Source organism: Typha latifolia, chromosome 14 (assembly GCF_019914945.1).
Source record: "Typha latifolia isolate L0001 chromosome 14, TyphaL0001v2, whole genome shotgun sequence".
Lineage (NCBI taxonomy): Eukaryota > Viridiplantae > Streptophyta > Magnoliopsida > Poales > Typhaceae > Typha > Typha latifolia.
The window spans coordinates 2,982,498-3,007,908 of record NC_133099.1 but is presented as its reverse complement, the minus strand read 5'-3'; the positions used below and the strand labels follow the sequence as shown (position 1 = coordinate 3,007,908).

The 25,411-nt window shown below is 37.3% G+C and overlaps 3 protein-coding genes across 4 annotated transcripts; 1 reads left to right on the top strand and 2 right to left on the bottom strand.

The window, feature by feature from the left end:
* Window positions 1-553: 553 nt before the first annotated feature.
* Window positions 554-11,077, bottom strand: LOC140800911 (SH3 domain-containing protein 2-like). The gene is made up of 10 exons (XM_073155841.1): window positions 10,917-11,077; window positions 9,494-9,616; window positions 9,343-9,412; window positions 9,119-9,270; window positions 8,073-8,174; window positions 7,691-7,891; window positions 7,525-7,587; window positions 7,288-7,440; window positions 7,095-7,169; window positions 554-810 (listed from the first exon to the last, which is right to left on the bottom strand). The coding sequence occupies exons 1-10, from the start codon at window positions 10,974-10,976 to the stop codon at window positions 694-696; spliced, it is 1,116 nt and encodes a 371-aa protein (XP_073011942.1). The 5' UTR covers window positions 10,977-11,077; the 3' UTR covers window positions 554-693.
* A 4,688-nt stretch (window positions 11,078-15,765) lies between these two features.
* LOC140800917 (B-box zinc finger protein 20-like) lies at window positions 15,766-17,256 on the top strand. Of its 2 annotated transcripts, none has more exons than XM_073155852.1 (3): window positions 15,766-16,275; window positions 16,346-16,732; window positions 16,817-17,256. In XM_073155852.1, exons 1-3 carry the CDS (start codon window positions 16,087-16,089, stop codon window positions 17,102-17,104), a joined length of 864 nt encoding a protein of 287 aa, XP_073011953.1. In that variant the 5' UTR covers window positions 15,766-16,086; the 3' UTR covers window positions 17,105-17,256. The 2 variants fall into 2 exon arrangements, with proteins under 2 accessions (XP_073011953.1, XP_073011952.1); XM_073155851.1 differs by having other exon boundaries at window positions 16,814-17,256.
* A 5,631-nt stretch (window positions 17,257-22,887) lies between these two features.
* LOC140800629 (uncharacterized) lies at window positions 22,888-25,307 on the bottom strand. The gene has a single exon (XM_073155391.1). It carries the CDS (start codon window positions 25,052-25,054, stop codon window positions 23,201-23,203), a length of 1,854 nt encoding a protein of 617 aa, XP_073011492.1. The 5' UTR covers window positions 25,055-25,307; the 3' UTR covers window positions 22,888-23,200.
* Between the last annotated feature and the right edge of the window lie 104 nt (window positions 25,308-25,411).

Sequence of the window (25,411 nt, the reverse complement as noted above, 5' to 3'; positions counted from 1 at the left end):
AATATTTATCAGCTATATATACACTTAGTTTTATAGGCTAAATTAAAGAACTAAATACAATTAAATTGCAAAAGCTCCTTTCTGCTCTCTCTCTCTCTCTCTCTCTCTCTCTCTCTCTCTCTCTCTATGTATATATATATATATATTGCGCAAATAACAAAAGTATGCAGTTGAGATGGTTGTTCCTTTCATGGGCAGGTGGTCCTTTCATGGGAGACGGATATCTTATTATTTCTTTGAATTTTTTCACGAGAAGTGATGGCATTTCACATAACTACTGACATTTTTTAATCAAGTTTCTCTCCTATGATACTATTTTGAATCTTTCCTTTTCCCTGGTCCCTCTAGTGGCGTTTCCATAGTAGCATAATTGGGGAAGTAGCTTAAAATTTATTTAGCAAGCAAACGAAAATCTACTAAATTTCCTCCCAAACATGTTATTCTTGTTTGCATGATGCAATTTGGATCTTTAACTTTAACCAAAATCATGACTATAGAGTAAAATTGAACAACTCATCCATGATCAATTAATCAATCAACAGAACAGTTAACATTGAGAACAAAAGCTATAGATAAGCATATAAACATGGTTCTGTACATGGATTGAAGTCATAATACAAGTCATGTAATGTTAATACACTCAATACAAGCTTAAGTTTGGGAGGCTATCCTATGTGTGCAGCAGCAGATTTCTTAAAAAACTTCTGCAATTTTGCTTGCTAGCACACGGTCCCTTCTTTCAACGTATCCAAATGGAAACCATCCAGCTTTACCGTTGCATTCACCTTCAGCCCAACCATCCTTCGACACCTGTAAAATTAACTTCAGATTAGTTGTCGTGAGAGGAGAAAAAATCAACCAGCAACTCTTTCAAAATTTGAGTTGATGAAACCTGCAAAGAAGATATACATATGTGATGGAAGTGTATACGGACAACCAAACAAATAAACAAGGCAAAGCTTTTAGCATTAATATTCTCCAGTATATTATGACTAAGACATTAGATATTTCAATGGCTACAATCACTAAACAAGCATGACCTGTTTGGCACCCATTTGCTTGCCCTACAAATGATAAAGGGAAGCTTAAAAGCTTCCTTAACCTTTTGATGCGGCAGCCATACCAAGAGTACATCCTTTGAGATACAAGACATCTTCCTCAAATTTATAGTTCTAAACTCTGAGGAACCCTGTTCATGAGCATATCAAAGAAGTTTATATTTTTGAACGTTTCATTTTATTCACTACTTAAACAATCTTGGTCAATGATGTAAGGTTTGTATATTGGCAAAAGTGATCAAAATAATCTCTCATATGTGTAGGTAATTTGTAATGAGTATATTCACAAGTTGGAGGTCAGATGTATTACAAAAGAAGAGTGGCAAAATAAATTCACAAGCAGTGTACGAAATGCAGTTGCAAATGTTCACAAATACAGATACCATGTTTTTGGTATTGCAGGCATTCGTATTGAAGAGCACACAAGGTTTTTGGTGTCCGCAATATAGAGAGTTTTCTTGATGCATGCATTCAAATGAAGTTTGAACTTGATTCAAACGGACTCGAGAATTTAAACTTTAAGCCAGTGCATTAATGTGACTTGATTGGCATCCAAATGCCGTCGCGAATCTCAACTCTACATAAGATTTTGTGGAATTCTTTTTAAGAGATATTTTGCCTTATTTGACGAAGGTATTTAAAGGTCAATTAAACCTAACTCTAGTAGGCACACGTCATCATCTTTGAGAGACTTTGGAAGAACTTTATTGGCTTTAGACGGAACGTGGAAAAACCTCTATTTTCACACCTTTCATTCTCCAAATCGTGGAGGACTACACCAAACATGGAAAAACCTCCTTTACTCAATGGATCCAATTATCCATGTTGGAAAACTAGGATGTGATCTTTCCTAAAATTTGTTGATGAATGTGTTTGACTTTCTGTAGTTCATAGTTGTTCATTTCCTGCTATGATTATTAGCAAAAAGGACATTGAAAAACCTCTAGATAATAGATAATGATAATGCCGGTTGGAACAGTAATGCTATGAATGTCATCTTTAGGTGTGTTTACCACCGATTTTAAACTTTAAACAAATTTGCATATGAAAAATCACTAAGAATGCATAGGACATCCTTAAAACTACCAATGAGGGTACCTCTATTGTTAAACTGTCCAAGCTTCCAAGATTTGTTACCAATTTCGGGACTCTTCTCATGGAAGAGGATGAATCATTTAATGATTTCTATGCTAAGTGGACTGACATTGTAAATTCCACTTTTAACCTAGGTGAAATTATTATTGAGAACAAGATTGTCAAGAAAATTCTTAGATTTTTGTCTAAAAGGCTTCAAATGCAAGTTATTGTTATCAAGAAAAGCAAGGATGTTGACTTTCTTAAGGTAGTTGGAAACTTGAAAATCTTTGAAGTCTTTTACATCAACCAAAGAAGTTCAAAGGCATTGCCTTGACGACTATTAAGGATGACGATGATGAGTTTGATGAGTTGATCCTTATATGATGGCATTGTTTATAAAGAATTTCAAAATTTTCTCAAGAATCCAAAGATTATTTCTGAAAATCAACACAAAAGAAAAATTTGTGACAAAAAAAAGGTATCACTGCACCTAGTTTTGGATCGAACAATCAAGGCTTCAAATCTTAAGACTAAAGATTAAGATAATAAAGTAAAATGCTTTGACAGTCCGACATTTGGACATATAGTTCAAGAATATCTGAATCAACTTAAGAGGAAGGTAAAGTTATAAAAGTTACTTAAGATGACTCGGATGAATCCGATAACAATGATTCTGAGACTAAACAAGAAAATTTTATAGCTTTTACTATCTTAATTGCATATGTTGAATGTTCTGACGAGTCTTCGAGTGCTAGTGAACTGAATTTTGACACGTCAGATTTCGAAGATGAAACGAATATTCAACAAGCCTACGACAAACTATTTCCAGAATCCTACAAATTGACAAAATTAAATATGAGACTCCTCACCAAATTAAAAGAAATTAAAAGGAGAAACTTGATAACTCGAAACGAGAGCATGAATGGCTTGAAAAGGAAGTGGGTTTCCTGCAGGGAAAAAATAAACGGGATGAAATTCTTAGTGCTCATCACGAGCAAGAACAGGTTTAGACTTGGATATGCAGGCGATGCTTCAAATTCTAGAGTTGTATTTGTTTCTGCAGGTTACCAAGGGAATGAAGAAGGTTCTTAAGTCACCATGGATAAAAAGGATGCTGGATATATTTAAAAGCGGAAGGTATATCATAATATCAATTCATCCACTAAGATACGACGACCAGGATTTGCTCCTACCTATTTCCATTGAGGCAAAGTAGGGCATACTAGACCTCACTGTAACTTGCTGAAAAGAACTAAACATGCATTTATTTATGGTATGAAAATTATGTATCTATTATAAAATCAGACCTTAGGTGCTATGTTGTTCATACTGCACTTAAAGCTTTAACCGCAAACATGTTGTATTTAGACAGTAGTAGTTCTAGGCACGTATCTAGGGATAGATCTTTATTCACTTGTTTGGAAGATTATGAAGGGGGTGCTATTACTTTCAATTAGGAAAACACTTCTAAAGTTGTTTAGTAGAGGGACAATAAGCACCTCAGGTATCCCTAGATTAGAAAATGTCTAAGCTAACCTATTGAGTGTTAGTCAAATCTGAGATAATCAATTTAAGGTTAGATTTTCTAGAAATGAATGTTTGATCATGAATCAATTTGGGAAGATTGTTATTCATGGAACTAGAACCTCTGATAATTGTTGCAGTGTTAGTTCTAGTTCTGAAAATATATATATCTATATATATATATGATTATGTTACATTAAAGGAAACTAATGGGCACCAGGACTCTACCTTTACTTAGGATTTTGGTCCTTACACCTTCAGTTGTAGTAGTGATTTTTTTTTTGAAAATTGAAAAGTTGACTATTGCTTTAGTAGTATTTAAAAGAAATTGATTGTATAATTTAAGTATTTTATGTCTTGGAAAGTTTTTGAATTGGAGTTATTAATAAATTTTGAGTTTCAATATATTATAGAGTTCGATAATTATTGTTAAGGCTTCGTGTATCTCAAGCCTACTAGGATACATGACTAGTCATGATTTCTATTTCGGGTCGTGGCAAGTATAATGGGTAAGTTGAAATTCTTTTCAAGATTGCAAATCACTAAATTGGATAAACGAATATTCATCGCTTAATCCAAATATACTAGGAATTTAGTAACTAAGCTTGGTTTAGGATCTACAAAGATACCAAAACTCCTATGAGTACTAGCACAAAACTTGGACAACTTAGGAAAAAGCTTTGACCAAACGCTTTACAAAAGCATGATAGATAGTTTGCTATATTTGAATGCAAGTAGGGGTGTCAAAATAAATGAGCGGCTCGGGCTCAAATCGGCTCGACATGAGCTGAGCCAAGCCTGAGCCTAAATTTGAGGCTCGAAATTAATTTCGAGTCGAGCCTGAGCTGTATAGGCTCGGTATATAAACCAAGCACTATTCTCTATTCACACAACCTAAATCTCTATCCCTAAATTTCCTAATTCCTTACACTCGCTCATTAGCGCCTTTGAGTCCTCCTCAAGCCGTCACCGCCTAGTCCTCCTCCTCAAGTCATCGCCATCATCATCCTCCTCCTCAAGCCGCCCCCTCGTTGTCATCCTCCTCCTCCTCCACGTCGGCAAGCCTCATCCTCCTCTTCCTTTGACAAGCCGTCGTCGCCTCCTCATCCGACATCCTCGTCCTCCATCGGCAAGCTGCACATCATCCCAATAGAGGAGAGCCTCGTTGGCAGAAAACTCCTAAAAATAAGCAGGAAGTAGTCTGCTTCAAACTAGAGCTGTCAAGCTCAACGAGCGGCTCGGGCTTGGCTCGATCAAAGCTGAGCCGACCCCAAGCCGCTAAAACTTGCTCGAAATTAATATCGAGCCGAGCCTGAGCTGGAGCCGGCTCGCTCAGGCTCAGTATAAATCCCTGCCTTGTCCTCCGCCGCAGTGCGCCTCCTCCTCCTTCATCGGCTCGGGCTCAGCTCGACTGAAGCTCGGGTCCGACTCGGCTCAGTCAGAGCTGAGCCAAGCGCGAGCTGCTAAAACAGCTCAAAATTAATATCAACCCGAGCTTGAGCTGGAGCCGGCTCGCTCAGGCTCGGCTCGATAGGCTCAATCCGGCTCGGCTTAAATGAGGCTTGATGATAGGCTCATTTCAAGCTCGAGCTTGGCTCGGGCTCGGTCTGGCCCAACTCGGGCTCGGCTCGAGTTAAGCTGAGCCGAGCCGAGTCTGAGCCTAATTCTAAGGCTCGAAATTAATTTCGAACTTGAGTCGAAGCCGACTTGCTTAGGCTCGGCTCGTTTATACCCCTACTCCGAACCCTTCATCACTGCCCTCATTGACAAGCTTGAGAAGCTTCACCTCCCCCGTCGTCGACGCCCTAGGAGGTCTCCCCTCCACCCCACCGTCGCCTCCGCCACTACCGAAACACGAGGAGAAGAGAGCCGAGGTTCCGTGGAGGATCTGCTATTTGGACTCGTGACTTGTTGATCTCTTTGGTCTTGGTTGGGTTTATGTGATGGTGGGTTTAGAGTATTTGATTTGATTAATTGGCTTCGTAGATGTTGTTTTGAGGGAGAAGCTGAAGAAGATCCTAGCGTCGGACTTCTTCACCACTGTCTGCTTCGCCGCCTCCTCCTCATCCTCTAATAAAGCTCGGGCTCGGCTTAGGCTCAGTCTAAGCTGAGCCTAAACATCAAAGTAGGGCTCGAAATTAATTTCGAACCGAGCCTGAGCTAAAGCTTGCTCGCTCAAGCTCGGCTTGTTTACACCCCTAAATGCGAGTAGGCTTGACATTAATTTTAGTGTAAGTGTGTGCTAGATATCAGTCTAACAATAAGGAATCACCAATTTGTTGTTAAGCCCATCATAAAATAAAAGATATGACTCTAGGTTCAAAATAAAATATATATGAAAAAACATGAGCCTAGCCAAAAAAAATGTCATCAAGAATCAACCGAGTGCACAAACTCCTAAAGAAGTTCTAAGATACTCAAATCTTTGAACATTTAAAGGCTTTGTGAACAAATCATTGAGTTGATGAGCCGTTTGAATGTGCTCCAAAACTTTCAAGCAATTCTTATATAAAGTGATATCGTATATCAATGTGCTTTGTACGTGAGTATTGAACAAGATTTTTTGAGATATTTCTTGCACTCATGCTATAACAATACGAAGTCATTGTATCTTAATCAATTACATAATCCCTGACCATTTGATTCATCCAAAGCAATTGAGTACAACAACCTTTGTTTATAATATGCTTAACAACAAACAGGTGTGATTCCCTAGGGTCATGTTTGTACACGCTGACTTAAAACCTAACCTTAATAGTCGTCTATCACAATCTTTGATAGACTTTGGAAGAACTTCATCAACTTTAGATGGAACATAGAAAAATCTCTACTTTCACACTTGTGATCTCCAAATAGTGGAGGACTGCACCTCAAAGGTCAGTGAGGTGGTTAGATCAATCTCCAGAGTCACTAGAAAATGAAAACTGATCACGAGAAGCAGCATGAGATCTAGTGAGCAAGACGATTTTAGATAAAGTCATGAGTATCGACAATTGTTTGTAAGTTGGTATTATAAATTGATATATTTTTATTAGTAAATAGTTTTGATCCGAGTTTGGATACATGATTTTTTACCTGATTTGAGATTTTTCCATGTAAAAACTCATGTGTTCATCTTTTCTTATTTATTCTTTATTAATTCACATTATTAACATAATAAGCAAATGTTCGGGAAGTCAAGCTAAGGGCATATAATTTTTCAAATGAAAAACAAAATCCCTATCCTCTACTGATGGCTCAATGCTATTTGGTTAAAATACCATATGACCAGGGGAAAAAAATCTGTTTCAAATCTCAAACACAACAACATGAACTCCCCATGAAACATCTTGAATATTATTAAGTTTATCATGATGAATAAAGAGAAACTGAGAAAAGAAAGGAAAAAATGATAAACTGCTTCTGAGTCCAAATGAAGCATTGTTAGTTTGTTACCTTTCTTACAACAACGAAGTCCCCAATTAACAAGTTCAGTTCAACATCTGACTCAGCCTGATATGAATGCATGACCTTCAGAATGTAAAAACAGAAGACTCATGTAAGGATTAATAAGGCAAAGCTCAAACATAGTGGTCTTAATCCAGCATGGCATTACAAGTTCAAACATATCAAAGCTAAATTTAAGTACCTCTCCCAAAAAGTATCCTACAGAATTGGTTGATTCATCAGCTGTCTCGGAAGAATATATACCATTGACTTCATCATATGAAGGAGGTTGTGAATTATGATCTTCTGTGAATGGGCTTGCAGTTTCTTCGATTCTCTGCCGTGCTGAAACAATCTGTCAATCAAAGCTGACAATGAGATAGAACAAGGGAGAACCAAGTGGTTTCATCATCCTTAAGATCATATTCTGACCACTTGCCTCTCCTTCAAGATGATTAAGTATGTGAAGAACTTTCTGATGGTAAGTGCGTTCTTTTTCAACCTTCATTAAGAAAGAATTTCTGAGTTTATGTCTTGGCAATAATTATCAATAATATGTGAAATATTAAGGCATATATGACAGATAAAAGGGGAATAAATGATACCATTGTTATGAGATGGTGTAAAGTTAATCTTTGTTGTTGAGCTTCAACAGCAGTCATTGCTGCTACAGCTTCTTTACCAAGAACTTGCATGTTTGATGTCAGCTCTTGCAGTTTTGCTTCAGCTGCTTCCAACTTCAAATTACTATCACCATTATCAGGGATTTCCCTTACTTTCATTTGGTGCTTTGAAACTTCAATAGCCTGTAAATAGTGTTGCCATTCAAGAAGTGGAATTTAACATTATCTGAATGAATATTATCATCAGGCAATGATGCCTTAAATATCAAAGTTCATGCAGCAGAGCAAGCGTTACTTCACTATATTGAATGAAATATATAATAGTTCCAGAAGAGGCAGATGATTGTAATGTATGCATTATTACCTGAGCTTCAGCTTCTTGATGCAATTTGTCATATCTTTGAGCCAGGTGGCGAGCATCCTCCAATGCGGCGCCTACTACCATAGCTCTTAATGGCTCTGCAACCTGGCAACTTGCAGATTTCAAACAATTAACCAATCAGCTCATCAACTTACAAGCAAAAAATAGAAAGGGGAGAAGGAAGGAGGACAATGTTTATACCATCAGCTATTAGTAAATTCAAAAATAAGATGTTAACGAACACAAAGAGGATAGTAAGTTTATAGATGTCAAATGCGCTAAACCAAAAGAACAGGAAAATACAAACTCCAACTGACAACAGAAAGTTGCATGGGATAGAACCAAAAAAGAAAGTCAGATAATGCAATGGCCCCACATCCTGAACACTTACAGAAAGTTAAATATCACGTCATTGATTTAATTACAGAGAATATGTACGTGGCATAATAAACTCTCCTACCATAAGTAATTTGTACTCCAAAGTGCTACCAAAAGGAAATTTACAGCAGGAAGTTACTTGAGATGTTGAAATAAAAAAAATAAAAATCAGATATTTCTAGACCAAGAGTTGTGAGACTCCTAGATATATACATACTAGGATGTCAAATGGGACATTCCTTGTAAGAATAACTCAAGATGATTAACTTAACAACCTCTTCAATAATGAAGGTAATGCTATGTAGAACCTATCCCCATATCTTGGGTTTGAGGGACCCTGGTGGCTGGTACATTAAAATGCTCTTTTGGTAAGTAGAAAGGAATATTAACACATATAAAGCATTATTGATGGATTAATTTGCTCTTAAGATCTGAACTTATAATCTCTTTCTCTTGGTTGAATGGTTGGAAAATGTATCAAACTCATTAACAGTGCACATAAATGTAGAAATTAGAATCAAGAATATGAGCCTAGTGAGGAGTATGTATTAAGTAAAAGAAGATGAACAATACACAGGTTACAGATTTCCCAGAATAAATATCAGCACTACATTCAGTTGAGCATGGGGAGACATGCCTATATACATGGAAAAGAGAAAAAAAAATCGGACCTGGGTACCAAGGGCTTTCAACAAATTCCCATGTTCCTTCTCCATTTGGGCATGAGCTTGTCCAAAGTTTAGTGCAGCTTTTGACAACACATTGCCACTTGTGCAGCTGTTTTCGCCACCATATTTCTTGCTCTCTTCTGATAGCTTGGTGCCTAAGGGAAATGTCTTTTAAATACATGGATAACAAAGTTACCAATGAGAAGCAGCACCAGATTTATCTATACCGAGTTCAACTATCTTGGATCCAGTAACAATGTAGCCTTCCACGCCACGAACAATATCTCTTTGAAAACGCTGAAAGAAACAAATAAAAAGTTTAAAACAAAATTTTGATACATGAAAAACTTGTAAATAGACTGTCCTAAGATAGCTAACCTTTCCTGCACGTGTTGAAATGTAAAGCTTTTCTAGTTTTTTATGCTGTTTAAGATCTGCCTCATCAGGAAATCCATTATCAAAACCAGCATATCCACCACCTCCAAATTGCTTGAGAACAGCCTGTCATGGTATCAGAAAAATGATAAGACTGCCCTTTGGAACCACAACCACATACCAGAAGGTGTTCTTGCTAGAAAGAACAAAAATTAAGATATCTAGGATGCATGGATATTTCTATACCATATCAGATACTATATAGGAAACATACTCATCTATTAGAAAGTTCCTTTATGTATCCAAAATTTTAAAATGAAATTAAATGCAGCTACAGTTCAAATACTTCTAGGAAATTTCAAACTTTTGAGAGTTAAAGGATGTTTGTAATTGTAGAATTTATACTAGGTCATGTATTGACATAAATGGTGACATTGTGGGTAGGGGCAAAAATGGGTCAGATAAAATCCGACCCATTCGATTCCCTATGCAAGTTTTGCCGGATATGGGTTAATATTTTCCTATTTATCGTAATATCCGAATTCATACCCCTATTCAAATGGTCTATGCAAATATGGATATGAGTTAAAAATTAATATCCGAATCAATATTTGCATATCATTTAGTTTAAAATATTATGAAACTAAATTATATAAAAGACTTTCTTCTACATTCATAAATGAATACGGATTTATCCAATATCCGATCCATATCCATGGTTGTACTTAGCGGATATGGTAATAGAGATCTATCTATATTCGAAGAAAATAAAAATAAAAACAGATATGATTTTACCACTTTCCGATCAGTATCCGGATGTGGTTTCATCCCTAGTCCCTACCTATGGGGCATAAATATCTATGAATTTGCAGAAGGCTCATATTAAGATTTCATGCCATGATATATATATTCTTTAATATGGTTATCGTTGTACGCAAGGTTTATCTTTCCCCCACAAGGAGGACATGCAATTCTGTAACAAAAATCTAATTCCCAAGTATGCTTGGCATCAGAATTAATTGCTTACCCCTCATCAGCTGGGCATGCGACAGATAAAATTTTGCACTTGCACTCATATCATCAACCATGCTCGGTCGGAAAACTTCAACGTCAGATCAAATCTCAATGGAAAGGTCAAGAAGCCGCCAAAATCAAGAAAGAAATGATAAACACAGCAAGCATTGCCCTAAACCCCAAAACCCAAACCCTAGCAAATCCAACAACCAGCAGAGAGCAAGGAAATCTATCCAGATTGCCAATGTAGAAATAAACCTAAGGTTTAAGCAATCCCAAACAGGGATAATAACAATGTAGACAATCAAGTGACGTGATCTATGTGAGATCAAAATAAGAACTGGTAACGAAATCGAAGAATGTAGAGAGAGAGAGAGAGAGAGAGAGAGAGAGAGAGAGAGAGGAATAATGCCTGTTGCTGCTTGGCTACTTGCTCTCTGAGCTTGGTTGCTTGCTTCCTAATGGCGTCCATCCACGAGACGGAGCGGATCGAAATGGGCGGACGAATAAATTTCGGAGGCGAGAATCGAGGGGACTTTCGTGGACAGATGGAAGAGGGTTTCAAATTAACAAAATATTTTTGGAAAAGTACAACTAACGCCCTGTTAATGCACGTGAGGGATTTAGGTGGGCCTTGTTAATTGGGCCAACGTAGACCACATTCGGCCCAAACTGATCGTTTACGGACCTTTGGCTGCGATAATCTATCGAGCTTTGCCCTTTCTTTTTAGATTAATTACACTTAGAATTTCTCAACTCTCTTTTGTTTTCACATATAGACTTCACGATCTATTAAAAATATCTCAAATATCTCTTCAGATAGGTTTCAATGATATTTTTATTCATAGGTCATCGTGTGTTAATCGCTTAAATAGAGTTATATGATATGTTTACCCTTATATTTATATTTTGATAGAAAAAGAGAAAAAATTTAGCATGCCAAAATTTTCTTACCTTCTCAAGAGGGTATTTTAGTCTTTTTCAACTTTTTTTTGCCTACAGTGTCAGGGGCATATATGTCATAATAAAAATTTTATAATTGAAATATAACCTTTAGGTTAAGATCCATTCCGTCTTGCATCACTAACAAACGAGAACTCATATCAATAAGTCCAATACTCTCATGTTAATATTGCTTTCAGTGGGGGAAAAAAGAAACCCTTCTAATTAGTTCGAGTCTCTATTTCACCATCATCTCCGTCAAATTATAAAACGACACCCATATCTGTATTATTTGTAGAATATTTAAAAAGTGTTTGTAGGTAAGGCTTTATTCTAATACCGTAACGAATTGGATTATGAATACTAACGAGATGTGGAGGAATATTTTATTCTTTGTATTAGCTTTCGGAATCTTCCAACCTATTCTCTCCAATAATTTGATTGAGATAAGCAAGAGAGGTGGGTCTAAACTCTAAAGTAACAAAGAACAGTTGGAGATTACTGATTCGCGCTAATGTATCAATCGAGTCTATCTAGCGATCATAATCGCACAAGAAAGAAAAAAATAATAAGTCATAGAATCTAAGCTCGTGTATTGAATGGGCACGATTAATGTATTAATTTCTGGCAACGAATCCAATCCCAAAAGAATAGGATATGAGCTATTCCACCGAGGTATTATAGAAGAAAGAGCTCTCATTGCCTTAGTGCGTGGGCTATGGAAAAGATGTTTAAGATTTTTAAGCACTCCACCAATGTAGCCCTAATGGAGGATTGTACCAAAGAATATTTCTTTCTTGGATTAAAGATGTGGATTGGGAGTAGTGCACCTCGTGGAAACTTTGATGCTACTAGGCATAAACTATGGATGGAGTACTGCTAATTGTGAAGAGAAAAGGCATCACTTTAACAAGTGGGGGTGCTTAATTAAGAGAGATTAGTAAACTAATCGATGGCTTAATTATGGGAAAGGGATTGATCCAAGATGAGTGGGGACGAAGTGGGTCCAAGGGGAGATGAGATATTGCAAATGGTTCAAGCTTTGTGACATTTTAATAATATATGTTTGTTTTATTTGATAGCCAAGTAGATTCAACTGCATAAGCTTTAGATTTTTTTTTTTAAAATTTTTTTTTGTAATCACCACCTAAATTATCATCAAAGTATGAGATGCAGTTTGATTTGATAGTTTTTTAAGGTAAACTGATTTGACAGTTTAATAAAATTTGATTAGAAAATTAGTGTTGGGAGGGTCCACCCTCACGAGAAAGTGGCATATATGCTGTTATTTGTATTAGAGATTAACTTTATCTCACAATTTAAAGATTTAGAATTGAATTTAGTGATTGATCTTGTAGTTATTATGTGATTAACATTTTTCATATAAATTGCATCTTTTTCTTTATGATCATTTTTATAATTTAGATTCTATAATAAAACTAATGTAAAGAGGTGTATTGGAGAATTTATGCAGATGTATAAAGTGCAGCGGCTTCCACCACTTGCGTTTTAGTTTCAATGTTGGGCGAGTTGAGCTTGTCTTCGTTTTATCAAAGCTTTATTTTATTGGTTGAGAATTTATTGTACCGAAAGAACTTGTATATGTCCTCGACTTGCTCTAGCTTTGGCTTTTATCTCCCTCTCTTTACTTTTGCTTTATTTAGGTTTCGTCGCCTAGTGTTGTAGCTAGGTTCACATCCATAAGATGCTGAACTACTTACTTCAATATTCTTCTCTCAAGTTTTTAATTTGCTACTAGTATTTATGGTGCTGCCAATATTAGCCATCCGAAAGCTTGCTTCTGCCGCTTGTGATTAGTATTGTACTTGATATTACGCTCTTTTTTTGTCGATCGATCTGTATTTCAGTCAAATATAAAACTTGTCTAAGGGTCAAAATTTTATCTCGCTTCTTATGTATATATATATAGTGTGTGTGTGTGTGTGAGAGAGAGAGAGAGAGAGAGAGAGAGAGCACATAAAACAGGTGATTGGAGTCTGTTTGAAAACCTAATTTCCTTTTAATTTGGATTGTAGAGAATATGGGGTGGGTCTTGATCAAGCTTGAGGTGTCTTTATTCCGGGAACTATTCTGGATGCCCATACTTTTCAGTCCTCACTCCACTCATCACCTCGTCCAATATCTGAGAACATGCATTTTAATAATTAAAGAGATGGATTGAGGGAGAGAGAGAGAGAAAGAGCAACTTAAAGCTTCTTGATATTCCCACACCCACCAAAAGTTGCTACAAAGTAATCGGATTATGCCAAAATGAAAGTCTATGCTAAGTAAAGGAATAATAGAGCAGGCTCGAGCTCAGAGGTAATAAGACTCGATCAAGTTTGGCTAAAAAATAGGTTAAGCCAAGCTTGATCTTAAAACTATGCTCGAAATTAAATTCGAGCCAAACTTGATCCCAAGTATATATATATATATATATATTAGTAATATGAACTATTAGATCTCACCCTGGGTTATATCTTTTCGGAATGAAATCGCAAAATCCATTCTATTCTCTCCCGCTACCGGCTGACGCCAACGGCACCAAATTTGCACCTCGGCACCTCCGCACGCCTTCGTCGACTCTTTCCTCCACGTTGGCACGCCATTTTACCTCGCACCCATAGTCTTCCTCGACTTTGACTGTCCCTACTGCTTGATAGTTGAATTAGATTTTATTTCAAACTTAATTCAAACATAAATCAATTCAACCTTACTTGGGCTCAAAAATGGCTTGAATTGATAAGGCTTGAAATTGCTAATTGAGCGGCTCGTTTAAACTCAAGCTTGGCTCAAGTTCGAAATAGGCTCGAAATTGATTCGAATTAAAATTATTTCAATTTATGCTTGATCACAGAGTTAGGCTCAAAATTAATTTCAATCCAAGCTCGATCAAGCTCGGTTTGTTTGCAACCCTAGTTGTAGATGGAGCTTGGCTCATTTACACCCCTAGTTGTAGCACAATAGTTAAGTTCTACTGCTCCATAATAGAATAATTATGGGTTTGATTTCGATAGGTATTGGAGGTGAAATTTAGTAAATTTTTCACTAAAGCACGTTGAAGTTGTCCAACCTATATATAAAAAAGAAGTAACTTTTTTATCTAACTTATACTTACAATTAGCTTATAAACTCATTTATTAAAAAAAACAAAACTTAATCAACTGGGTCTTTAGCATGTAGGCACACAGGAATCTAATATAATATGCATGCAAAAGCTAACTAAGGACTCATATATCGCCCTCTGCTCCTAGAAGGAGGGGATGTGAATTTATGAGCTCTGTTATGGACTGATAGAACCTAACATTGAGATACAGTAGTCGACATGCTAGTGTATTTTTGTACACGAATAAACTTTGCAACAAAAAGTTATTATCGGAGGAGCTATTCTCTCATTTGACTTGGCTGTACATGCAAAAGTTGTCTAGAAATACATGACAATGACCAGTACTCTTGACACTGCTAGCTAGGTTGGTAGGAGTTGGCATTGCTTGAGTTTAGTTGACAACATTAAATGCAAGATAACGATGTATCATTAATAATTGATGAGTAGTCCACTCTACCATGGTTGAGTAAGAAAAGTTTTTATTAAAAACAAGTAAAACTATAAATTTGTACCTTTATTTGTTTGGCTGTCTGTCTCTCTATTGTGATCCTATGATATACTCCACAAAATCTCTTCATTATATATATATATAACACTTTGCGTATAAGAAAACTTCTTATAAAACTTAAGTAAGCATATAATATATTTTACTCAGTCCGTTTTTCTCATTGGATTTTGTAAATAAAATTATTATTATCATTCTTGCATAAACAGACATACTATACCTTTTTAATCGTCCTCGAAAAACACTTTTGGTGTATCCAAAATAAAGCCAACGTAGAAAAAGAAAAGTATCAAGTCAATTTGCACCCTTTCCTACTTTATACTAAAATCATTATATTTTACTGTACTTTTGATTAAGAAAAAATATATTTATTTAGTTCCTTTTTTTTTGCTTTAAAATTTGTCAACACGTCGGATAAAATCATTTCAACCTTTGTACCAGTAAGCCATCTTAGATTTTCCCTCGGAAATATTAGGTATAATATTTAGTAAATTAATTTATCATCTTCATCAATGATATTTATTTATTTTATTACAGTTTGGTTTGGGTTTGTTTTGCAAAATTGTTTTATATTCTCGTGCAGAGTGTAATTAATAGAACGAAATTGCGAACAGTAGCAGTATCAACCCAATATAAGGAAAGGAGGATAAGAAACGATTCGTTTCACCGCGTTACGAGGAGAAAAGCGGTGGTTTCTTCAAGCCATACGGGAGGGGGGGAGAGGGGGATTGTATAAGAATTGGCACAAACTGTTATGGTAAATTACAAAGCCATCGTATCCAAATCCTCCAATCAACGCCAGATACTTCCATGGGAGCAGAGCCTTTAAAAGTAATCCAGGTGTTCGATGAAATGGCTGCCAGAGTTCCAGAACTCGAGATAATTTTGGAGAATCCACGCACCCTTCGCTCCCCCCACCACTATCCTCAGTACTTGAAATAGTTTATTCCAACTTCCGAGCTCTCTTTTGCTAGCCACCATTGACCAAGACTCAATTCCCTTGTCCTCGGTCTACTTTGCTTTGTGGAGATGAAGGTGCTGTGCGACGTGTGCGGCGGAGAGGAGGCGGCGGTGTTCTGCTGCGCCGACGAGGCGGCGCTATGCGCCGGCTGCGATGGCCGCGTCCACCACGCGAATAAGCTCGCGGGGAAGCATAGGAGGTTCTCGCTGTCGTCTGCGACCTCGGTGGAGTCCAATCCACTGTGCGATGTGTGCAAGGTGAGAGCTTTACGACCAATTCGAACTCGATCTTGGGTAAAGATCCGATTTTGGGAGTTGGGTCTTGTAGGAAAGGCGTGGATTCGTGTTCTGCCAGGAGGATCGGGCGATTCTGTGCAGAGATTGCGATGATCCGATACATAGTGCGAACCATCTCACCATGAAGCACAACCGCTTCCTCCTCGCGGGGGCAAAGCTCTCCTCTTCGCCCATCTTCTCTTCTTCCTCACCGGAATCCAAATATACTCTCCCAAAGGCGAAGGAAGTTGCCAACGACACTAAGAAAGATAGCGGCGGCGGCGGCGGCGTTAAAGCTAAACAAGTTAAGAACTTTTCCTCGGAGAGCTCGGTCAGTAGCATCTCGGAGTACCTCACAAAGGTTTGCCCGGGCTGGCACGTGGAGGACTTCCTCGTCGACGACGCCGCTGCCGTCGCCGCAGTCGGCGGCTTCTCCAAGGTCTATCATCACGAAACCCAAATCACGCCTTTTGATCTGTAATAGCTCGAATTGTGGTAAAAACTGGGTCTTTTTCCTCAGCAGGAGAGCCAGATGCTTCCGTTCCTGGAGGCGGACCTCGATGGCGGCGGTCTGGACTCAGCGGCATCGGACTTCTCCACGTGGGTCCCTCACGTGCCCCAGGTGCAGCGGGCATCCGCGACTTCCTCATCTGGCGGCGGCGCCGCCGGGGCCCAGTTCTGGGTGGTGCCCAAAGAGGTGAATCCGAGCTTTGGGCGAGAGAGGTGGAACGACGACGCCTTCATGGTCCCTGAGATCCCTAAAGTTTCGAATCCAAGCAAGAGAGCAAGATCACATCTATGGTACTACTGAGTTGGTTCTCCGTCGTCTCCGTGCGCTTGCTTGCTTGCTTGCTTTAGACTTTCGTATAGCGTATGCTCTATTTGCTTCTCTTTCCGCTGTATAAACTCACAAGTCAGAACCTTTTTGTTCTACAATACTAGTTATGGGTTAATTTGGCTTTCCCTCAGGGTCTTTTCTGCAACTATCCCTCAAAACTTTTCCCAGGAATCATCATCTTTCCAGTGCAATTTGCGACTATTTTCCAATCATTTTTGCAGATTACTCCGAGTTTATCTTAGTTTGGATCTCTTCCAATATTCAAGAAAATCGAAAAGAGAAAGTAGTTCTGATAAGTAATAATTATTGATTAAGAGGGTGAAGGGCTTCCATTATCTTTTTAAAGACTTTCTGAGAATTTGATAATGACAAAAGTATCTACAAACTTATCGAAATATTATATCACCTATCACTTACAAACGGTGCAAGTCATTGTCCCCAACACTAAATATACGAAAAGTTTGGGTGTTATATGCAAAACAAAAGTGCCATCTTCAATAAATCTCCTAGACTATCTTTTTCCTTTCTTTTTTCCTTTTGAGAAATTGTAAGTTTTCTCTTAACCGGAAAATAATGTTAAAGTAAATTGTGAGCAGAGTTTTTTTTTTTTTTTTTTTTTTTTTTTTTGAGTGAAAATTCATAGATGCATAATTTTGAAATCAGATGTTATGTATATATTATATATGAACAATATTTGAATGAGTAGAGTGACTAAGATATATATGACATTATTGTTAAGCTTTCTAATAGACCAATTCCCACTAAAGCTTGTCCCATTCAGTGCATATATTAGTCAGAGCCAACTATTGTGATGGAGAATTATAGCATTGAATTGTTTCTCCTTTTACTTTTACATTTTATTGTACTATTGGATCCTAAAACTAAGTAGTTGTAATGGCATTATCATAGAACTTCTCTCTAATCACAAGAATTATTGGATATATAGCAAGGGTTTGGTTTCCCCTTTTATGAAAAAAAAAAAACTCTAATAACTTGCTTTCTCTCTCTCCCCTCCCCCAATCATTTTAGCTAGATGGAGAGTAGGGCTGCCAAAATAAATGAGCGACTCGGTTAAAGCTGAGCCAAGCCCGAGTCAAGTTTGATGGCTCGAATATAATTTTGAACCGAGCCTGAGCTTTTTCACTCGCCTCCCACCCACCACTTCTCCTCTCCCTCCTTTAGGGTTTCGGGATATTTTGTTTGATAATTTTTTACTATAGCTTCAGCTTAGTGCATCAAAAAGGGTCGACCTTTCAATGGTCATAACAAAGTTGCTAAGATATTGGGGATTTTTACGAGCTCTTTTGACTTGTTTTAATGAATTTCTTGTCGAGTTGTTAAGAATTTTCACGTGTAAGTATTCACTTCATATGTATACAATTCTTATCTCCATCTAATCTAGACTTAAGGGTGGATAGTTATAGTATCCAATGTTAATTAATTGCCGATAATTGGAGGCATTTTAGTTTCAAAAGAAGATAAAATTGTTGATGAACTTGTAGTTTCAATTTTGAGAACCACAAGCACAAAGAGATTAAAGCTTGTCGGCAATGAAAACTGGTAGAATTTCCACAACTCCCAGCTGACTTGATTGCTCATGTTAAAACTTTTCAGCCTACCACTGGAATGCCTAGCAAAAGGTTAAATTTTGTCAGAAATATCTCTGGTTGGTGAGAAAAACTCATTGCCTTCTTTGCTTTTTGACCAGCAGTATTCAATTTTCTTTTCATAGATCATGAACAATAGGCTACATTTATTTTTAATAGAGAAATAAAAATTTAAAACCAAGAATATTCATACAATATATGAGCTTCTTTAACTTATCTTATCTAAACGCAATCTCATAAACAATTTTTTTATAATATATATCGTCTTAATAAAAATTTTACTAAATATCGATAAGAAATTAAACCTAATCAAGCTACATTAATAGAGTGGTCCAATTAATCCTCTATCATATGAGCTTTTTTATCACTATCTCCAAAAAGCCATTTATTATAGTCCTTTTCTTCTTCTTCTTCTTCTTTTCAATTTTACTTATTTATTTATTTAATTATGTCACGTTACATGCATCTCATGCAAGTTTGACTCACATATTATCACATCATGACTTTGCATGCGCCATGCGGCACACACTTAATATCCCTAAATTATATTAAGAAAGCACAAATAAAGTTAACTATAACTTCATTAGTGATTAACCATATCTAATAGGTAACTTAGGTTGAGTTAATCCGGCGTGGGTACATCTATTAAATACCAATCGAGATACTGATATTTTTATTGATTATGAAAATAATTTTAAAATATAAGTCGCTGACTCATTTAGCTATGTAATTTAAAATTGTGTAAATAATCACCCTCTCATTTACTAATTTTTTGGCGGCTTTTAATTTTTTATATAAGTTACTATCCCACTTATATATTTATATTTGAAAAACCTAATCTAGTATTTAAAATTTTAAAGTGTACCAAAAAAAACCTAAAGTTTGAGAGAGCTAGTTTGGTCAAAAGCTCTTCTGGCAAGTAATGCTTACAGTTAATGGTTGTATCTGAGATGAAAAGGAAATAGGAGATAATATGGAGCTATCAAAGTTGAATAAAAATGGCTGTCAGGTTAACTGTCTCTTAGATAGCAATTGGATAATTAACACACATAAAGTTTGTATAATGGTAAGTTCTACCAAAGCAATTTCAAAAGAAAAAGGTCAATAATAATATCAAACTTTGATGTAGTTATAAGATGTGATCATCAACATCTCTCTATTTGATTTATTATTACCAATCCGAACAATTGTTCCGAACTAAAAAATACTGTCGAGATCTGTTCTGAGCTGTTGCGCTGCCAAGCCGTTCCTCTAAGTCAATCGCACTGTCTAGCCATCGACCAAATCGAGTCAAGCTACCAAATAACTAAACAATTTCTTCATAATATTATTTAAGATTAGAGTATTATAAAAAAGATACCTAACAACTCTACTAGAGTATTAGTACGCATGCATCGTATTATCTTTCATCTATTTAGTAAGTATATAAAATTCTATCATTCTCATTTGTCATTTAGAAAAATATGAAAATGTCTTTGTACTTAATTTAAGTACACTAATGAAACATATCAAACGCACGTGAAGGAGTATCTTAAAGATATGACATCTTAGGAATAATGGCTGTACCATAGTTGAAAAGGATATAGGAAGATATATAGAGCTATCAAAGTTGAATAAAAGTTTGCCATTAGGTTAACTATCTTATTAGTAAATGGAAAAAATAAATAGCACTGGAGGTTGTCAGCTGTCCAAAGCTTTCGTTCAAATTTGTTTCTCCATCCAAACTGGGAATTCGAGATTGGCTACTTTGGGTAGTTTAAAGTGTGTCTTTGATACGAGGAAGGTATTTTTTTTTCAGTTAAATATGTCTAAAATTATTTCAACTATCTATAATTTAAAAAGTCTCAAATCAATCGCTATATTTATGACTAAAATGATATCATTAAATTTTTTATCTAAATTATTGTCTCGTGTTTAAATAACTTTTAATACTGAATGGCGGACTCACTTCCTTACTTTTCTAATTTTTTATGAATAAAAATACTCTTCTATAAATCTTTATCTCTTTGATACCTAATTTTTTTCTCTTATTTTTTTTCCACCTATGGCCTCTTTCTAATCATCAAATATAGATAATCTTTCAAGTTCACACTTCCGGCTTAACAAACGGACGAGATATTTTAATCATTTGGTCGCGGTTGTATTAATTTAGATAGAAAATTTAATATAAGTATTTTAGTCGTAAATATAAGAATAGGTTTGAGACTTTTTAAAATATATGAGGTAAAATAATTTTAGCTGTAATTTACAAAGAGTAAAAATATATTTTAACTCCTTTCTTTTCTTAAAGTTTAAAGTTTGTTATTCATTCATATATCCTTCTAGATTTCACATTTGCATTAAATATAAGTTAAATATAGTTGTCTAATAGATTAGGAAGACATAAATATCTTTAAATGAACGAAATATGTGTAAATAAAAATTCAGAATATTTATGTTGTTTTATGGTTAATCTGATAAGATCTTATGGTTAATTAAATTTTAATATGTATCCATGTAAAAACAAAGGTTTTAAGACAAATAATTCAATACGAATATCAAATTACTCTCTTTATCTAATAAATGAAATTATATATTAATCACGCTTTGACTCTTTATTTCTTCTCTCCAAAACTTTCTAATCCCTAGAACCAACTTTTAATTTCTCTACAAGATATACTAACCTTTAAGGGATGTAGAACGAAATCACTGCTAAAGTTTTGATATTAAATTAAAAGATATATATAAAATAATTATTATATTTCTTGATTGATTAGTTTCAATGATAGAATTTTGTTTCAATAATTAAAGGATATATATATATATCAACAATATATATATATATCAAATTCACGAGGATATATATAAAAAAAATAACAAGAATTAACTAAAAAAAATTTATCTATGTGGTTGAGAGGGTGCTATCACTCGTGTGAACCTCTCGGAAAATTTAGAGTATTTTTTGAAGCCTCGCTCTAAATTACTATAATATATTTAAAGTATAAAATAAGATATGTAATTTTTTTAAAATTCTATCTGCATCTTTTTTATTTATTCACTATTTATTTAAACTTAGTGTGTATTTAGTTCCGTTATTACACCGCACTTAAAAAATGAGTCTAATATTAAATTATTTTATAATTAATTTTAAGTTATATAATAAATATTTCTATTATTTATTATTTAGAATTGACAAGTGTTTCTAAATATTATATTAATTAATAATAAATACATGAAAAAAAAATATATGATTTGCTCGAGATGCTCTAAATGGTAGTTGGGTTCAAGTAAAACGGTGCGATAAACTAGTGGAATAATTACTTGAGATTGTGATTTATTCATCAGATAAGAACAAGAGAATAAAATGTAGAAGGATTTCGTTATCATAAATCTTATCAAGACTCCTAATCTAGAATAGAGAGAAATCAAAATACCACAAATTCGATAGCAACTTTATTAATTAGCTTAGTTCCCCATCAGATCTTTTGCCTTGATAAATGCCCTATAAGTCACATCGATTGCCGTCTCTGCTATGATCCATAAGTCTTTTATTGAGGTTTTTTGACCAAACTAAGACCAGTTTTTGGATTACACCTTAAATTTAATACTAAAATAGTTTATTTTACTGCAGCGATAAATAAGACGCTAAACTGTTAGGCATTTTATTTGGTCCAAAGTAAACTTCTAAAGTAAAATACTGATCTAAAGTAAAACACTGATCTAATCAGCATTTTATTGAAAAAAAAATGCCGACGTTTAATTAGAAAAAAAATATACGAGTGTTTTATTGTTAAAAATAATAAACAAAAAAAATAATATATATATATATATATAAATTATAAAGCGATAACTTTGTGCTCGTTTATCCATTGTAGTTATAACATATGTTATTATAAAGATATAAAATAATTCTATATATAAGTTAGAATGACACAGTGATCTCTTAAGTCAACTGCACTAAAAAATATAAAAAGGGATCATAGCTCCTCGAATTTATTTATTTATTTATTTTTTAGTTCTTTTAAATAAAATTAAATACTCTCTCTTCACTCATTTTCTAAATATAAAACGCAGAAGAGTTGAGCTTATATAGAATAAAATTTTCGGCATTTTTATTTAAAGTTAGAGTCCGAACTAGGGTATACATGCAAAAGACTTTAAACGAGTATATAGTGCACAAAATAAAAAAACTTTAAACGAGTATTACATGCAACAACAACAACAACAATTAAAAAAATAATTAAAAAAACCTAAAAAGATAACTAGGGCTCTATTTCTTTGACAGCCCAAGTTACAATTAAAGCCCAGCCCAAAGCAATACAATGTAAATAAAGTCAACAGAATACTTTGACCCAAAAGAGAACAATGCATCTCCCAATACGACCAGACCAATACCCATTCAATCAAATCTCTCTACTTGGCGCCGCAAAATTTCCCCTCTTCTTACCACCACCACCATCACCACCTGTTTGTCAAAATTCCCTCACCTCTCCTCCTCGCACGGCGGCAACGGCGCGCCGCAAAGCCCTGCATTCCCCTCAAATCCCTCCGCAGGCAGCGCTGCCCGGTGTCTCGGGATCTTCCCGGAGAGCCGATTCCACGACACGTCGAACTCCGTTAATCCCGGCAGGTCCAGCAGTTTCTCTGGTATCTCGCCCGACAACCCGGCCCCTGCCAATCCCACCTCCTTCAACGCCGCCATATTCGCCATCGACTCCGGTATCCGCCCGCCGAGCGGGTTGTGAGACACCGCGAACCTCTCCACCGCGTCCATTGCCGGCAGCTCGCCGACGTCGTCACCCAATCCGCCGGTCAGCCGATTGCCCGATAAATCCAGCGTCCGGTAGTGGCCCAACGGGTCGCTCGTCCGCTTCGCCAGCGCCGGCCGCAGCGGACCGAAGAGCGCGTTGTGCGATAAATCCAAGTCCATGAGCATTCCTAAGTTCTTGAATTCCTCCGGTACCGGCGAGCTCAGCGCGTTGCCGGAGAGATTGAGGAAGGAGAGCGCAGTCATGTTGCCGATCCAGCAGGGGAGCTCGCCGGCGATCGCGTTGCTCGAGAGGTCGAGGATTGAGATGGAGCTCGCGAGACTGAGCCAGCCGGGGAGCGGGCCGGCGATGCCCGTGCCGGCGAGGATTAGCTTGAAGAGGTTCATGTCGCCGAGCCAGCTCGGCGGGGCTGTTAACCGGAGGGGATTGAAGGAGAGATCTATAGACTGGAGGTTGCGGAGGCCGGCGAGCTCGCGGGGAATTGGGCCGGAGAGACGATTTCTGGAGACGTCTAGAGTCTGGAGATTCCTCAGCTTGCCGACTGTGGCGGGAATTTTCCCAGTGAAGCGGTTGTTGGCGAAGAAGATGTCGGTGAGCGAGGAGAGTCTCCCTATCGCGGCGGGTATTTCTCCGGTGAGCTCGTTATTCTCCAGAATAAGTCGTTCTAAACTCGAGAGACCTCCAATTGACGCTGGAAGATTTCCGGTGAGTCGGTTGTTAGACAGCCTGCAGAATTGGAGAAAACAAAGCGACTGAATAGACGACGGAATATTGCTTGTGAGTTGATTGTTATACAGATCAAGAACAACAAGGCTGCCGAGATTGCCGATGGATTTCGGTATGCTGCCGGAGAGCCTGTTGTCCGAGAGGTCGAGGTGGGTAACCTTCCGGAGCATGCCGATCTCCTCCGGGATTGAGCCCGAGATCTCGTTGCTGCGCAAGTCGAGCTTTTCGAGCGACCGGAGATTCTCAATTGACGCCGGGATGGCGCCGGAGAGTTTATTCTCGAAGAGCGCGACCTCGGCGAGGTAAGGAGAGGCGAAGAGAGAAGCAGGGATGGCGCCGGACAGGCGGTTGGAATTGAGGAAGAGCCGCCGAAGCCGCCGGAGCCTGCCGAGCGCGGGAGGGATAACGCCGGTGAGGTCATTGGAATAGAGGTAAAGCTCGGTGAGCCGGGAGAGGCGGCCGAGGGACGGCGGTATCTGGCCGGAGAGCCGCCGGAGATTGCTGAGATCAAGAAGTCTGAGGCCGGAGAGATCGCCGAGGGCCGGAGAGAGAATGCCGACCAACGAGGCGTCGGTAACAAAGTCAGGGCCCGACGAGAGACCGGGGAGGGTGAGATTGACAACGCGGCCGGTGGCGCCGTTGCAGGCGACGCCGTCCCACGACGAGCAACAGTCTGTTGCTGGGTCCCACGTGCGGAGGAGGCCAGAGGGGTCGGCGGCGATCCCGCCCTTGAATGCCAGAAGTGCCGCCCGGTCAGCCCGGCGGCATGCGCCGCATGAGAAGACGAGGAGGAGGAGGAGGCACGTAGTAGTTTTGGTTGTAGCTTGCATGTAACTTGCCATTAGGAGAAGAGTAGTTAAAACTTAGAAGGCGAGAAGGTGTGTGTAATGTAATGCAGCTGAGGCTATTGGAGTTGAAGTAGAACAGGAGTCTTCAGTTTTGTAATAAGGTGGTGTTGTATGGTTATAGAAGATTGGAGGAGGGCAGCAGCAAATTGAGGCATGAAAACTAGGAAGCTGAGGGGAAGTTGGACATATAAAAAAGAAAACAAAATTACAATGGTGGTGGCTCCCAAGAGACTTTGCCTCCACTTTGATGCACAGAGATCTTTCCAAAGATGAGTTTTTGACCAGAATGGTATTCATTCATAAAACATTATTTATCCGAATGGTTTACTAATTGAATTTATTACTAAAAGG

What these genes read in the sequence shown, in the direction of transcription:
- LOC140800911 (XM_073155841.1), bottom strand. Translation starts at nt 10,976, where the DNA reads ATGGACGCCATTAGGAAGCAAGCAACCAAGCTCAGAGAGCAAGTAGCC. An exon ending in AAGTAGCCAAGCAGCAACAG is followed by an intron (nt 9,617 to 10,916) that starts GCATTATTCCTC and finishes ATACCATGACAG; the next exon opens with GCTGTTCTCAAGCAATTTGG. An exon ending in TTAATCATCTTGAAGGAGAG is followed by an intron (nt 7,441 to 7,524) that starts GCAAGTGGTCAG and finishes TTTGATTGACAG; the next exon opens with ATTGTTTCAGCACGGCAGAG.
- LOC140800917 (XM_073155851.1), top strand. Translation starts at nt 16,087, where the DNA reads ATGAAGGTGCTGTGCGACGTGTGCGGCGGAGAGGAGGCGGCGGTGTTC. An exon ending in CACTGTGCGATGTGTGCAAG is followed by an intron (nt 16,276 to 16,345) that starts GTGAGAGCTTTA and finishes TGGGTCTTGTAG; the next exon opens with GAAAGGCGTGGATTCGTGTT. An exon ending in CAGTCGGCGGCTTCTCCAAG is followed by an intron (nt 16,733 to 16,813) that starts GTCTATCATCAC and finishes CTTTTTCCTCAG; the next exon opens with CAGGAGAGCCAGATGCTTCC.
- LOC140800629 (XM_073155391.1), bottom strand. Translation starts at nt 25,054, where the DNA reads ATGGCAAGTTACATGCAAGCTACAACCAAAACTACTACGTGCCTCCTC.